This window comes from Panthera tigris, chromosome C2 (genome assembly GCF_018350195.1).
Source record: "Panthera tigris isolate Pti1 chromosome C2, P.tigris_Pti1_mat1.1, whole genome shotgun sequence".
Lineage (NCBI taxonomy): Eukaryota > Metazoa > Chordata > Mammalia > Carnivora > Felidae > Panthera > Panthera tigris.
In genome coordinates, this window is record NC_056668.1 from 131,064,034 (window position 1) to 131,079,611 (window position 15,578).

General features: G+C 43.0%; 1 protein-coding gene across 2 annotated transcripts in view; it reads right to left on the reverse strand.

Annotated features, from left to right (window-relative positions):
- COL6A5 (collagen type VI alpha 5 chain) overlaps nucleotides 1–15,578 on the reverse strand; it is a 112,630-nt gene that overhangs the window by 42,144 nt on the left and 54,908 nt on the right. For both annotated transcript variants that reach the window (XM_042956416.1, XM_042956415.1), the window contains exons 19-29: nucleotides 14,991–15,056; nucleotides 14,484–14,537; nucleotides 10,816–10,851; nucleotides 10,244–10,306; nucleotides 8,782–8,844; nucleotides 7,671–7,733; nucleotides 6,033–6,095; nucleotides 4,555–4,605; nucleotides 4,389–4,424; nucleotides 2,930–2,992; nucleotides 1,600–1,662 (exon numbers count right to left, since the gene is read on the reverse strand). In XM_042956416.1, the coding sequence (XP_042812350.1) occupies nucleotides 1,600–1,662; nucleotides 2,930–2,992; nucleotides 4,389–4,424; nucleotides 4,555–4,605; nucleotides 6,033–6,095; nucleotides 7,671–7,733; nucleotides 8,782–8,844; nucleotides 10,244–10,306; nucleotides 10,816–10,851; nucleotides 14,484–14,537; nucleotides 14,991–15,056 (621 nt within the window). The remainder of the gene's footprint in view (nucleotides 1–1,599; nucleotides 1,663–2,929; nucleotides 2,993–4,388; nucleotides 4,425–4,554; nucleotides 4,606–6,032; nucleotides 6,096–7,670; nucleotides 7,734–8,781; nucleotides 8,845–10,243; nucleotides 10,307–10,815; nucleotides 10,852–14,483; nucleotides 14,538–14,990; nucleotides 15,057–15,578) is intronic.

The window sequence follows — 15,578 nt, forward strand, 5'->3', positions numbered from 1 at the left end:
ATTACAGGCTCACAATCATACAATTTCACTGGCCTCAGAAGCTCAACCAGGGATGTCAGTGTAAGAACCCCTGTTCTAAATGACAACTGGGTCATCTGTTCATCTGTCCTTCCTTCCTTCCATCCATCCATCCATCCATCCATCCATCCATCCATCCATCTAAGAAACAGTTAATTGTCTGCTGAATGCTGAGTGTTACCTGGAAATGCTGTGGCATCCATAATTCTACCCACTGGGACACAGGCTCTTCTGACCAGAATCAGGAAATTAACTCTCACTAGGAGATGCAGAGGCTCATCCTTCCTTTCATAAGTTATGGCAGAAGACAGAAAAGAACGCACAGCCACTTAAACAGAGAGAGGAACAGTTTCTAGCTAATAAAGAGAGTAGGCAGACCACATCTTGCAGAGGATCAGAGCTGTAGAGCATCTGTCCTAAAGGACTGAGTTGGAGAAGAACTTGGAGCAAGTTCTTGAGCAGAGGTTGAGGACTGAGAGCCCAAGACAAAGAAGTTGATCTGATTCTAGAAGACCCGAGATAGAGAAGCCACACTCTTGGGACCAGCAGCCCCAGGACAGCAAAACCACACTCTAGGGACCAGCAGGGCCAAGCAACAAGGCCGGGAAGATGCAGGACCCCCACGCGAGAGTTCCAAAATCTGGAAAGGAGATAAATTCAGACCAGATCGGTATGACTCAAAGACGAGATCCTCGCCCACGTGACTACGAATGTTCACCAGATCCTTAATGTGAAAGACAGAAAGATGCATCACAGCGTCCTCACAGCTAGTTGACTCTCATTCTGCTATCATCCACAAAACATCCATGCTTTTGTTTTCTCTACAAGGTCCCAAGTTAAAGAACTCCTCCAGGTAAGTCTCTAAATGCTCAGAACGCACCAAACAAGGTAAGCAGTTTCTCCACTCTGTACACAATGCTTCCTGCGCCTCTGACACAACACCCAGGTGCTGGCAACGTCTAGTTCTTACCTGACTGTGCTCATCAGGGGAGAGAGATGTGTAAATAAATCATTATGATAACACGAGAAGCACTATAATAGAGATATGGATGTTTCGTCAGTGGGGGATGTGCCTGCCTCTGCCCGGAATGCTTCCAGAAGTGTTATTTCCCTTCCAGTGGAAGCCTGGTGGGAACTAGCAGTTGTATTTCCAAATCTCTCTAGAGTCTACATTTTGAAGACGGGAAGACAACGGTGATCTGGGGAACTCTACTGACCTGTCTCACGTGACGGAACTTTGCCAGGACCCCTGTATGAAGCTTATCCCATTCTGATTTTTATAAACTTCAGTAAAAAAAGAAAATAACGGTAACAGCTAATATTTGCACTGAAATTTATCGTTCACAAAGAGTGCTCACATTTGGATATACAATCCTCCCAGCTACCTTTTGAGGTGGTAGGACAGGATAGGTCATCCCCCTTTTAGAGGTCAACTGAGAGACCAAGTGACTGGCCCAGGGGCACATAGCTAGCAAGAAGAATTTGGATTTGGATCCAGTGCTCTGACTTTAAATTCTGTACCCCTTCTATTGAATATCTAGAAACCAGTATAGGCTACTTAGCTCTCATGGGTGTACTTACTCTCCGTCCGGGAGGGCCTGGGGGTCCCGGAGGTCCCTCTTCCCCTTTCGAGCCTCTAGTGAGCTGCAGATAGGAATATGCTTTAGTTTCCACACTGTCTATGCATGGAGAATACCTAAGTTTTAATGAGACTTTACAATTTAAAAAAGATTTTTAAAGAAAGCAACCATTAATTCAAGTCAAATAAATTCCTTACGTATAAATATAAATAACCATTCTTTTTTTTTTTATTTTTTTTTACCGTTTATTTATTTTTGAGACAGAGAGAGACAGAGCATGAACGGGGGAGGGGCAAAGAGAGAGGGAGACACAGAATCCGAAGCAGGCTCCAGGCTCTGAGCCATCAGCCCAGAGCCCGACACAGGGCTCGAACTCACGGACCGCAGGATTGTGACCTGAGCTGAAGTCGGACGCTTAACCGACTGAGCCACCCAGGCACCCTATAAATAGTCATTCTTAACCATTGGTAAGTATCTATTTCCCTCGTAGCCTCCCCACTTAGTGACATACTTTTCTCTGGCACTGGCTATGCATTTAAATATAAATTAGACATAAACTAGGATTGGTGCTAAAAAAGAATACTAGAGCGCACAGAGATCTAATTAAAACCCTCCCGTCTACAAAGGATCAAACACAAAAAATTCTCCACATACATAAGAGGACAGGGGTGGGCTGTGTCATTCCCATACTTCAAGGTGATGGATGTGGATGCTGATGAAATTTATCCAGCCAGATGGAAAATATCTGTTGAATTGCATCTCTTTCATGCTGATAATGACCACTGATATTACATTCAAACTTCAAAATTAAAAGATGCTTGTCTCAGCGTTTTGTTTTTTAAAAAAAATTGTAACACACTACTCCACACTGTGCTAATTAGAAGATGTCAACAGCCTTCCTTAAAACGAATACCCTAGATGACCTTGGTTCTGAGCAGTGGAATTGTCAGAAACCCTTAGAGACACAGCGGGAAGATGTCGGCTTCATTCCCACTCAGGGTTAATAGTCTGGGCTTTAATATGGGCCTTAGAAAATACTGGAAGGCACTGACATTTCTTGGAACAGCCAGCTATCAATCTGTAAATCTTTAAAATAGTTCAGATTCATGGAACCATAGAATTTTAGAGCTGAAAGTGACCTTTGGTGTCAAGTTCAAGTCTCATGTTAGAGAAACAGAGACCCTGAAAAGGTGTGGTGAAGGTCACAGAGCCAGGAAGTGGCATTTCAGATGCTCTTGGGTTAGATCAATAATCCACATTTACTATTACAACATAAAAGTCAGAGTCCTCCAAAGAAACATTTATTATTTCTGGAATTACAGGCCACTTACTGTTAATCCCTTAAATCCTTTGCGTCCAGGACCCCCAGGAAATCCAGGATCACCCACATCACCCTAAAGATTCAAATATAAGAAATCAAGATATTAAAATATTTGCTTGAAATAAGAGAAATAATTCTCTATAATCTAAAACCTAATTGATCTTATAACTACACAATATATTAAACATTAAATGACATCTTCTGCCGCTTGCTTGGAACAAAGTCATTGACAGACTTAAATATTCCCCCAAACTATTCTTAATTTTCTAACACAAATATTTATGCATAAATATCAGTGCAATGGCTACCCAATCAGTTATTAAAAATATCTAAAGCAAGAATGCTTGAAAATCAGGAAAAACATATGGAATATTAATCACAGAAAATACTAAACAATTAATTACTTTCTAAATTTATAAATCACTTCTGAAAAAGCTGAAGGTAATAAAAACTTTACTCTGACTTTGGTGGGAAATTAATTTTAGCACCTATTTATCAAAAAAAACCCCAAAAACAAAAAAAAAACAACTAATCTCACATTTATCCCTAAATTTAAATATGCTCATTTTCTCCCTTTATCAGTAAATTAGAAAATTGGTCTTTTACAGTGAGAACTCTTGTCCTAACAGTTCCTTCTTGCACCCTTCTCTACCTAAGGAAAGAATCTCTTCTGGTAATTCAGCAATTAAAAGCACTTTTAAGAGGGTTCAAAAATTGGCTGTTTTCCTGTAGTTGATTTGATCTGCTTACACATTCAATTTTTTCAATCTATATTTTGCATTTTAATTTGGACACCAAGTATTGGAAAGCCACTCTTCTGGACAGGATGCTTAAAAAAAAAAAAAAAAAAAAGGAAATCTTATTACTGAATTCCAGTGCATAAAAACAGATATAATAGGAGCTACTCTGACTGAAATATAAGGTTATGTCTGGTTGGAGATCATGGAGACGGATTTTTCAATCTGGTGGGCAATGAGGAATTCTGGAAAACGTGTGATCAGGAAAGAAACATAATTAGGTTACACTGTGGAAAACATCAAGTTGACAGCAGTGTTTGGGATTAACTGAAGCAGTAAGAAGGTGGTAATGGAGACCAATGAGGAGAATGTTGTCACCTTTCAGGGGAGGGGAAGTGAAGGCCACAATAATAAAGAACAAACAGCAATAGCTGAAGCCAAGAGTTTTGAATGAGATTACTGAGGCGAGAAATCCAGAGGACAAGAGGAGTAAACTGGAGAGGAGATCCAGGGGTGGAGTTTCAAGACCAGGGCCGTCAGGCAACAAAGGACAGGACTGTCTTTTCCAACTTAAAGATTCATTCATAGTAGTAAGGTCCTTTATTCATGAAGTCCTGGAAAAACAACTGCCCTTCTTCTTTTCCTTCTCCTTCTCCTTCTCCTTTTAACTTCAATTCTCAAGTAGAAAGTTAATATCATGGTAATTTCAAAAGAAGGACATGTGCACAGTACCTTTTGCCCCATATCTCCGGGGAATCCTCTTGGGCCCTACAATTTGCAGCAGAGAACATAAATAAATCAACATACCACTTCTGCAGTATGATTGTTTTTTCTTGTATTATTTACGTTTGTCTCATCAATTAAAGAAATAATTAAAGAAACAGTTTTCCATATTTACCTTTACTCCTTTTCGTCCCATTTGACCATAGCCTGGGATGCCATAATCTCCCTGTGGACATACCAGTTCATTTTAATTTCTCAAAAGTGAAACTTAATTGTAATATATACTGGTGACAAGAGAGAAGCACTGGGCACTTCCAGGTAGAGGGGCCCTTACCAGTGACCTTGAACTCTGGGGTCATGCATATTGTTGGGTTTCCTCACTTGCTGGTATGTGCCTTGGTACTTTGGCCAGCTCCACTCTGCAAACATTGCAGGAGGCAGAGGGATGGTCAATCAAGACTAATGGAGTCAGTAGCAATTACTTGCCTGGAAAATTAGGAGCTGGTTCAAAGGACATGGGTGAGGAATTCAATTCCCCAAAGACTTACAAATGGCTGAGAGACAAATGGAAAAATGTCATCCTCACTAGTAACCAAAGAAATGCAATTTGAAACAGTAATGAGAAACTATTTTTTGTTAATGAAATGGGTATAGATGAAAAAAAGAAAGTGACAATACCCACTGCTGGTGTGGATGTCCCGAAGCAAGCATTTTCCTACATAACACAAGGGTGCATAGATCACTGAATATTCCTAAGGGCACCTTGCAAAAGAGGTGCATATTCTTTGAACCAGTTATGCTACTTTTTGAAATTTTTACGTAGAGATTATGATTTTGTCTAAAAATTCAGATATAAGAATGCTCATTGTGGGCTACTTATGACAGTAAAAAATTAAAAACAAATTAAGTATTCAATAGCAAGAGACTGGTCAAGTGACCTAAGGTACGTACATTCAGCGGAATATTTTGAAGCTATTAAAAAGAATGTTTAGGGGAAAATGTAATAACATGGAAATGTGCTCATGATACACTGTTAAGAGGGAAAAACAGAGTGATTTTTTTGGTATCTCCAGGATGTTAATAACGAATATTTCAAAATAGTGAGATTATGGGTCATTTTTCTTCCCCTCTTCCCATCTGTTAAGCTTGGTAAATTTTCTACAATATGTATACACATTTATAATAAACATTATTTTTTGAGAAGAAATGAAAAAATGTTCCTATATTGGCTGCTCCATGCACAGAGACCTTAGCATGGCAAGAGCCACTAGAACAGACAGCTCACTTCTTGGATCTACCTCCCTCTTGTTCTTGCCCTAGAGTTTTGCAAGACAGGGAGAGAAATGCATAGTGCTGTTTTTCAGTGGACATCCATTGACATGGCCGTACTGGTTGTGAAAATACTGAAATGTTATCCATTATCCCCTCTGCATGCCCCCTTTCTCTCTTGCCGTTCTCTCTTCTTTTAACAGACAGACTAGCTATAGAATGAGAGCTGCAGGGGGTGGGAGAAATTCCCCCACATCTTCCTAGGAGGTCCTAAAATACCTTTAATACTCCAGGTGCTTAGGCTGATGGCCTCAGTTCCCTTCTCTTTACCTCACAACTAAGCACTTGGAGCTGCGAAAAGAGAAGGGTCCTAAAAGCTCATACCTGTTTTCCTCGCTGTCCAGCTGGCCCCACTGGCCCTGGATCTCCAAGAATTCCATGTTCTCCCTAGTAAGTGAGACAAAAAGGGCTTCAGGTCAGTAAAATCCAAACTGGCTCCCACTATAGGAGGTTGAGACGGGAAATCTTAAGGCTCTCAGTGAGGGTTCAGTGCTCAGCCAAGGCATGGGGTGTAGGAAACCAATAATGATCTTTCCAAAGGCGAGCAGAAAATGTCAGCACAGCCCAAGCACTGCTTTCCTGGTATTCTAGAAGGACTGAAGGAGAAGGGAAAGAGTGGAAAATTTACTCCAGCGAAAGTTGCTTTATTAGCTGATTTGTCTGCCCATCCAACAAGTATTTATCGTCCTGGAAAATGAACTACTGAATATGATAGATGTGGTCCTGCCTCAGCAAAAATAGTCTGGTTGGAAAGAGAGACAATTAGACAGGCAGAAAATTATAAACTCAGGATGCCATGCCAGTGAAGGGGAGGGGAATCTAAATTGGATTTGATAAGGGGCACCTGGATGGCCAGACTTCAGACTTCAGCTAAACATCAGACTTCAGCTCAGGTCATGATCTCACGGTTGTGAGTTCGAGCCCCACATCAGGCTCTGTGCTGACAGCTCGGAGCCTGGAGCCTGCTTTGGATTCTGTGTCCCCCTCTCTCTCTGCCCCTCCCCAGCTTTCTCTGTCTCTCTCTCTCTAAAATAAAGAAACATTACAACAAAATTTCTTTAAATAAATAAATAGATCTGGTGGGGTTAAGGAGGCGGGCTGCCTGAAGCACAGGAGCAGGGGTGTGAGGTTTGAGGGCGGAGTTGTGTGAGTGGAAGAAGGAACTGCAGGAGGGGTGAGGGTGGTCACGGTCGGGGTAGAGGAAAGGCATTGTTGAGAAGCCTGGTGCGGGCACGTGGGAGGGAAAAGAGCTCTGAAGCCTCAGAATTAAACAGGGTCAGGGGGCCTTCCAAGCTACTTTAAAGTCTAGAGCTTTTCCTAAGAGCTACGGGGAAATTAAGACTGGCTGCCTAATTTGTGGGGCTCGGTGCAGAATGAAAGCGTAGATCCCATCCTCAAATATTAAGACTTTCAAGATGGTGACAGCAGGACATGAAACCAAGCATGGGGCCCTTCTAAGCTGGGCCCCCAGGGTGACTGCACAGTTGCCAGTCACAGCTGGCCGTGGGACAGGGAGCCGCTTAAAGGTGTTAAGCAGGGAGTGGGATTCTGAAGAGGCCAACAGTCCGCTGTCTGACAGTCTCCAAAAGAGCCACATCAGAGACAGTAGGGTGAATGAGAGAATGGTATGCACAAGCAGATTGAGTCTGGACACCCCCCTTCTGGACTCTGCCCCGTGCATACATTCATGCCTGCAGGAAATCGGGGAGTTGAAGAAAGTTTTCAGAGTTATTTCACCACGCGTGAGATCACAGTGTCTCTCCTCGTGAAACAGGGCAGTGTCAGGAAGAGATAAGCATTTAGAAATTCTTTGCTCAGTGGAAGCAAAAGAATGTATCGCAGAAAGCAGGTGGGGGGGGGGGTTGAGGGTGCCCCTCTCCTGCGAGGAATTAATATGGAAATCAAGAAAAGAAGGGCAGTACTTTTTTCTCAGTATTTAAATCTATAGGAGATGACACTTACTTTTTTCCCTGCGGGTCCGGGATTTCCAAGGCTCCCTTTAGCTCCCATCGGCCCAGGAAAGCCCTGAACGAAAATGGGAGACACGTATGTGGGTGTTGCAACAATTCTTAGAAAGCCCCTTAGATCAGTTTCGCTTTTCTTCGTGTCATTTCCAACAGCTCCTTGATGCCTGCTTAACAAGAGACCCAGCCACCCAGGGGAGAGAGACATCTGTGCTGAAAGCAGGTGACTCGGCTTACAGTCTGGCTTAGAGGACCACAAATCTTCATCTGCGGGGACACCACTAGTCCGCCCGGGGCCTTCGTGAGAAACAGAAAGGGTGCTCTTGACAGGACATATGCTATTTCTACATGCGGCACATTGGTTGGAATGTACTGATTTTGTGAGAACGAGACATTGCCCCTCGTGAGCATTACACCATGCGCGCATCTGGAACTCTATGCACAGTGTGTTTCAGTCCCAATCTGAAAATGGGCACAAGTGTCTTCCACAAACATGCCGGCATGATAAGGAGGCAAACAGGTGTTCCTTCTGAATTCTCGCTGTCGGAGCTGAAGAACTGAACAGATTCAGAACATTTTTCATAGGAATCCCCTCACCAGCCATCCCCACTCTTATCACTCACTGTCAGAAACCTAGGGACCAAATAGATTCAGAGGGTGAGCTGAGGAATCAAGTCAATTTGGGTGGCGAGGGATCTTTGTAGAGTCCATTTTCAAACATCTACAGTCGGTGGAGATACATGTGGCACAGATACATTCTTAAAAGTTAGAAAAGTCAGCAGAGGGAATCAGGTTTTGAAATGTTCACAAGTCTGCGAGATCTGTACTCTTCCAAATGCTTTCTTGGGGCTGATGCGATGGGTCCGTGCTCTCCCAGTAAAACCCCAGTGAAGGAGAGAGAGGAGGGCTTATGTGACGTGCAAGGACTCGGGGCTGTGCTAAAATTTGCTGCCAATTCTTTTTGTCCCAAATGTGTCCCAAGTTAATTGAAAAATAAAATACCCCAAACGCAGATAATATAAAATAAACTATGTATGACGATGTTTCTGAAGTAAGAGAAAATGGTCTGATTGGAGACCACTGACTCCCAACGTTCCCGAGTCACTCACCTGAGGTCCTTTGTGCCCTGGGCTTCCCTTCTCTCCTTTGCTGCCAGGAATTCCATTTCCCCCCTAATGTGGTAACGAGAAGTATAATTACATGAAGCAATGAAAACGTACTTTCTTCTTTAATGCTTTTGAAACATGTCCACAGAAAAGCGCTGGTCCAACACCACAAGTCACCTTGTAACTGTGAGGTTAAGCGTATCTTACCAAAGGGACTGAGTGGAGGCCCAGACTCCATGGTACAGATCTTATCCAGGCATCTCTGCCTGGGTCTAAGACCTTCATCCTCCTCTGACAGGGGGAAATGAAAAGGAGACCAAAGGGAGAAATAAAACCCTTAGAAGAAGGGGTGAAGATGCAAACAACGGTCAGATGGATTCCTTTGTTGGGGCAGGTTACCTGGGCCAGAGTGCTCATCGTCAACGTGGAAAATGGAAAGCTAAGTTGTTTCAAGTTGGCCCAAGAGGACATTTTAGCAGCAGAAGCTCTACCAGAGGAATTCAAGCCTATTTTCCACTATATTAGCATCTGATGCAAGGTTCTCGTATAGATCTCTTGCATGGAAGAAAAAACTAGAGGTGCTGGTGATGTTTCCTGACTCCCGGGTACCAGCTGTACAATGGTTGTACCCACTGGATGAGCCGTCGTTCTCCGCCTGAGTATCAAAGGGACCCTGGAGCAGCTGAGCTAATGTCCCCCTTCTCCCTACAAAGGGGAGATGGATCTGGGCTGGTCACGTGGTTACTCAGCCTAAAGGATTTGCTAGTTGGGGGTTTGATTCAGGGACCCCAGAAACCGCAAGAGAATACCAAATTCTACTTTGGCGTATCTGAAACTTCCTAAAAGAAAAATGAACTCTTGAGAAGGTCTTAGGTCTAGGCACACCTTCCAGACGAATCCTGGCTTCAAGCAGGCTCCATAAGGTAACTAAATATCCATGTGTTACAAAACCATTCTCCAGGGATGACCCCAGCACCTTCCCAACATGAAGGAGAGACAGAGATGTCCTGACTCCGATGCCCATATCAGCAATGATACGATCAAGAAAAAATGGCTCATGTCTGAATCATGAGCCATTGATCACTCTCTGGAAGGCAAAAGATAGGGCTCAGGTACCTACTAATTACTAATTAGTAATTGTTACTAATTAATAGTAATTCGTTGATTACTAATATAATAGTAAGGTCCTAATAATTCATTATTACTAACAAGCTGATACAATACTGGGTGAGCACAAGAGCAGCCATTTTCTCTATTCATGAGCTGCAAAATAGGAGCAGGTCTGATGGAGCACAATCACTCTCCCATGATGGGAAATGTAGAATTCCAGAAACATAGACCATGGAGGAGGGCAGGAGCAGATTAAGCATTTCTCAGTTATTTATTTTTATACAGAACTACCCACTGGCTTCCTATTGGAATAACTCAGCATTATTTATCAGCATTTATGACTACTTCAACATACCTGTGGGCCTTGTAATCCGTCAGCTCCCTGGGCACCTGGAAGTCCAGGATTTCCCGGCTCCCCCTGATGAACGAGTTTTCAGTGTTAATACTGTCTCCACATAGTTTCCCTAGAGATTTTCTCTTTATACTACCTAGTACCGTAATACATAGTACATGGGCAATACTTTGACTGAACCTTGGCTCACCCCTTACTTTGCCTAGGATTCTATTCATTTCCATACTAAAAAATGAACACAAGATTGTTTCTTACTCTAGTAAGGAATTTCCCTCCCATGCAGTTGATTCCCAGTGCTTGTGAAAGGCAGTCAAATATATAACATTTGGGATCGCACAGATCCTCTTGTCTATGAGGTGCCTGTGAAGGAGGCTCTGCCTTAGGTCAGGCCCATCCAGTTCCTGGCAGCTGAGCTGATGGGCCCTTGTTTCCCCTCCATGGGTGGGGCCATTTCTATTGCTCTACACTTCCTAGAACATCTTTGTCACATTCTTGTTCATTCCCAGTGCCATCTGCCCATGAGGACTCTCCTTGGAACCAACTACCTCGAAGGGCAGGAAGTAAAGGGTACTTACCGGGACACCTGGGGGCCCCCTTTGGCCTTCCCTTCCCTGGAACAGAAAAGGCAAAGTGTTAGTGTGTATGTAGCCAAGTGGAGGGTTCTTAGAGGCAAACCAGCCTGTTTCATTCCCTGACAGACATAAGTAATGAGCAGCTCACAGAAATGGCTTCCCTGAGGCACTTTGGAAAGACAAGTTTTCTCACTGGGCACTTCATTATAGACTAACATTTGGGGGATTGATTGAAAGCCAATCTGAAAGTCATTACAGATCCAGCTCCAGTCTGACAATTATTCAGGAGGTTGTTTGGAGGATCAAATCATTCTGAAGAACCTGTCTTCTATCCTTCCCTCTTCAGCAAATTCCATAGAGTACTGTCTGCTAATCAGAGGCTTCCTACATGAGAACAAGCTGTGTCCTGTCTGTCTCTCTGTCCCAGGCCCTGAATGTATCTTAGGGGAGAGTAAAAATTGTTAGGTTCAGTGCTTCACACGTGGGCCCACTGAGGTTTGTTTCCAAGGAATTCTACAAGAAGGAAATGGCCGACGGGGTCTGCCCAATGACGTGGCGGTCCAGCGGCCGGGCCACCGGCCTGTTTGTACTTAACCAGTGGTGATTTCCATGTCACCAGCTCAGGCTCCCCACCTAAGTGTCCGCCTTTGTCACACCCTCTCCAGAGAGTGTTCTAGGCAGGAAAGGACTCAGACCCCAGATTTTAACTTCTTTTTCCCTAAACAGCAGCAATAAAATCTATACCCTCACACCCCCCTCACCCCTGCCCCTCTGAGAGAGCTATGGAACATCCCAATCACCAGTCTACTTTGTATTGTGATAAATGACTATGATTCCTTTAGGTACAAGACAAATACTTAAAAAAAAAAATTTCTATTCATGCATTCAGAAAGGTAGCCATGGAAATTATTTCAGAATCGGTTTTCTTTCAACTGCCTACCTTCTGAATTTCCTTAGAACGAACTACCTGACCAAGTATCACCTCTACCACTTTGGATAATGATTCGAATTCCTCTCCTGGGGTTCTGCCCCCTTGATTCAGGTACTCTGCTTTCAAAATGCAAATGCCCTTTGGGAGAAGTTACCCATTGTAACCTGTGAGCTCTTTGTTCCTTGATGGGACTAATAGAGCTCCTGACAAATGAAAGTAGGGAAGAAACAGCAAACAAAGGTTGAGGCCACTACTATCCTGGGATGTCTCCATTAAAAGGGTAAAAGAACTTTTGAACTACATGCAGACAATATTGCACAATGGTTAGGGTGTGCCTTTAGAAGTCAGGTACTCCTGAGCTCAAGGCTGCCCTTTGAAGCTTGTGTGGCACAGAGCAATTGCTCAGTAAGCCTTAGCCAGGAGGTCGGGACTCCAGACTCTGGTGTGAGACAGTCTGGGTTCAAACCCCAGTTCTGCCACTTGCTACCTATCCTGATCCTGGGCAAGTGTTCCAAGGGTCCTTGTTATTCTCATCTGCAAAATGGATATAAATAATAATATCTACCTAGTAGGCTTGTTATGAGGATTTAATGAATTAGTATTTGAAAGTGATTTGATCAGGACGTGACATAAAATAAATGCTACAGAAGTAGAAATACTATTATTTAAAAGCAGTTGTGTGTTTTTTTTAATGTTAGCTTATCTTTGAGAGACAGTGCGAGTGGGGCAGGGGCAGAGAGAGAGGGAGACAGAGGATCCAAAATGGGCTCTGCACTGACAGCCGCAAGCCCCACGTGGGGCTCCAACTCACAAACTGTGAGATCATGACCCAAGCCAGAGTCCAACTCTCAACTGGCTGAGCCACCCAGGTGCCCGTATAAGCATCTGTGTGTGACAGGCCAAAAACAAGGGACCTGGACTGTCGATTCTAGTGCTCTGGTTCTCAGAATATCAAGCCCCCGTCTTGGCAACAGCCGGTACAATCAACTTGCATAAGTTGGAATTCTGTCCCGCAGGCGGCCATGTCTTAGGTTTGCTTGTGTTCTTAGAATCTGTTATCTACTTAAGATCCTCTGACCCTCAGAGAGAATTCTTGCCTTCACTGGAAAAGTTGGGGAAGAGGTAGAAAAGCTTAATGTTGTTCTATATTCACATAGCCTTGTTCAGTTCAGGAGAAGAGAGGTTACAAAGGAGGAGCTGGGCAGGAAAATGGGTGAAGATAGGAGAGGGCGGGTGAGAGCCTCCTGTCTCTGAAGTGATTTAGAGTCACTGGCTGGTTTGTCCAAGTAGTAATCCCCAGCCCCATTCCTAGCATCTCTTTTCAAAAGTATTTGATTGAGGGGGATAGTTATAAAGCTATTTCAAACTAATGTATTTTCTCTTAAACCAAGAAAAATATATATTTATCTTTAAAATTTATTGCATGTAGGGGTGCCTGGGTGGCTCAGTCGGTTGAGCATCCGCAGGTCATGATCTCACAGCTTGTGGGTTCGAGCCCCATGTTGGGCTCTGTGTTGACAGCTCAGAGCCTGGGGTCTGCTTCGGATTCTGGCTCTCCCTCTCTCTCTGCCCCTCCCCCACTTGTGCTCTGTCTCTCAAAAATAAATAAACATTTAAAAAAATTTTTTTAAATTTATTGCATGTAGTATATGTTGCTGTTCCCTGGATTCCTCTGGTTAATTTTGATTCTCTTGTGTGGAGAAGAGGGCAAGGTCCCAGAGAATTTTTACCAGAAGCACCAGGAAGCCTAAGCCAACTGACTGTAGATCCTATCCCTTAATAACTATGATTCAAGATAAACAAAGGCAAGAGGAATTACAACACATTTCTCCACTATCTAGATCAGAGAAAAAGGCAATCGGCCATGGCCTTCAAAGTGATGAGAAGACTCCAGGTCTGCAACAGAAAAGAAGGCCAAGTATTTTCACTTCTCGATCAAACAAGGTGCAGGGTCCAATCTAGGAGACTGTGCGTTATTGTCTTTTTATGATCTCCATTCTGAGTGCATGACAGAAGGATTTCTAGCACATTATAAATATCATCTCCCACTTTAGTAATGCACAAAAAGAAAAGCGATTTCTTAGTTGTTCCATAAAAAGAAGGGGATATCCAGTATTCCTGTTTTAGGCCTGGCATCACATGGGATGCTATAAAGTTGCCCTAGGCTCTCGAAGTTGCCAGAGGCTTGTTCCTAGTCACCGGTGTTTTGGTTCATTCAAGAATTTATCTGTGATTCTTCTTTCCCATTGGCGACATCTGAAGATAAAGAGAGTGGGTTTACCCAATTCATATTCTTATAGAAGTTCAGAGATGCTAAGCTACCGGAGGAGAACTTTCATGTTAAAGCATTGACTCTCTCCAAAGACATTCAAAAGCTTCTGGAAGGCAGAAAGAGGAAGGCAGACTGTCACAGAGGTTCTCATCTAGGAGTAATTTTGCCCCCTACTCTCACTCCCCACTCCCCCTCATCCCAGACATTTGGCAAAATCTGCAGATGTTTTTTGTCTGCCACAACTTGGGGGGAGTGAGTGCTACTGACATCTAGTGGGTAGAGAACAGGGATGCTCTTAGACCTCCTCGAATGTACATGACAGCCCCTCACACCATCTAGCCCCAAATGACAATAGTGACAATGGATCAGCCCTGGGCCAGCCAACTCTGCAGGGGCAAATATTGTGAAAACCTTTATGGCATCGTCAGATGATAAGGAGGGGAAATAAATGTTCACGGAAAAACTTACCCTTATTCCTCTGGAATTAGGATCACCTGGAGTCCCTTTCTGTCCAGTTCTACCCTAGAAATACAATTGTTCCCCCAAGATCATAAGGCAATATATTCTGACTAATTACATCAGCATAAAAACCTCACTCACTATTAAAACAGCAGAGCAAATGTGTCATGCTAGAATCTTCTGCATGTTAACACTATTGGGTATATATCTGTTAATGAGGAAAATGGTGTAGTAACGTGCACTGCTAACTATCAGTTTCCCATTACAATAATGTCACCTGCCAGAAACTTAATAATTTAACCCCTAAAAGTATAACCTACTACATATGTGTCCTGTTTTCAGAAAATAATGCTGTTTTAAATGTGAACTCGGGGCTGTTATTCAATTATAGAAGGGTTACATATTTTATTAAATAATTAAGACTTCATGAAAGCCTCCATTCAGTAACAGAATTAATCATTCATATATATGTAAATAGGTCTATAGGTTCTCTGTACGTAAAACAGAACCAATTACTTGTCTTCCTTGTTCTCCTTTGGAGCCCTTCTGTCCTTTGATGTTACTGTTGCGTCCTGGATTACCCTAGAGGAAGATATAAAAAGTATTTTAGAACCAAGGAATATCAGCTTTTTTTTTTTTTCAAATACAATGGTACAATGTTCATGTATTAAGCTAATTTGGGTTAAGTGAGAAGGGGTGACAGAAAATTCTCCATATTTGAAATTCATCGACTTTTGAGAAAAAATACAATAATATTTCCCCAAGTTTGAAGAGGGTTTGGTGATCAACAAAGTGATAAGAGTGTTTGCCAAAGCCATGGCAATGATCTCTTCTCTGTATCGGCAGCTTCACTGATGGCTGAACATGCTTATGGTACCCCCTTAGAGGTGTAATAAGATTCCCTTGTAACTGAGTCTGCAAATAGGGAGTCTGTAAGATTATAAGCCCAAGAAGCAGAACTGTGGAAACGTCTCCCGAAAAGGACTTTGGAAGTCTCTATATAACAATAAGGATGATTGAGATGGAACCTGAGCTCCCAGCTCCAATTTTTTTTTTTTTAATTTTAATTACTTTTTGAAAAGAGAGAGCACAAGCGGGGGAGGA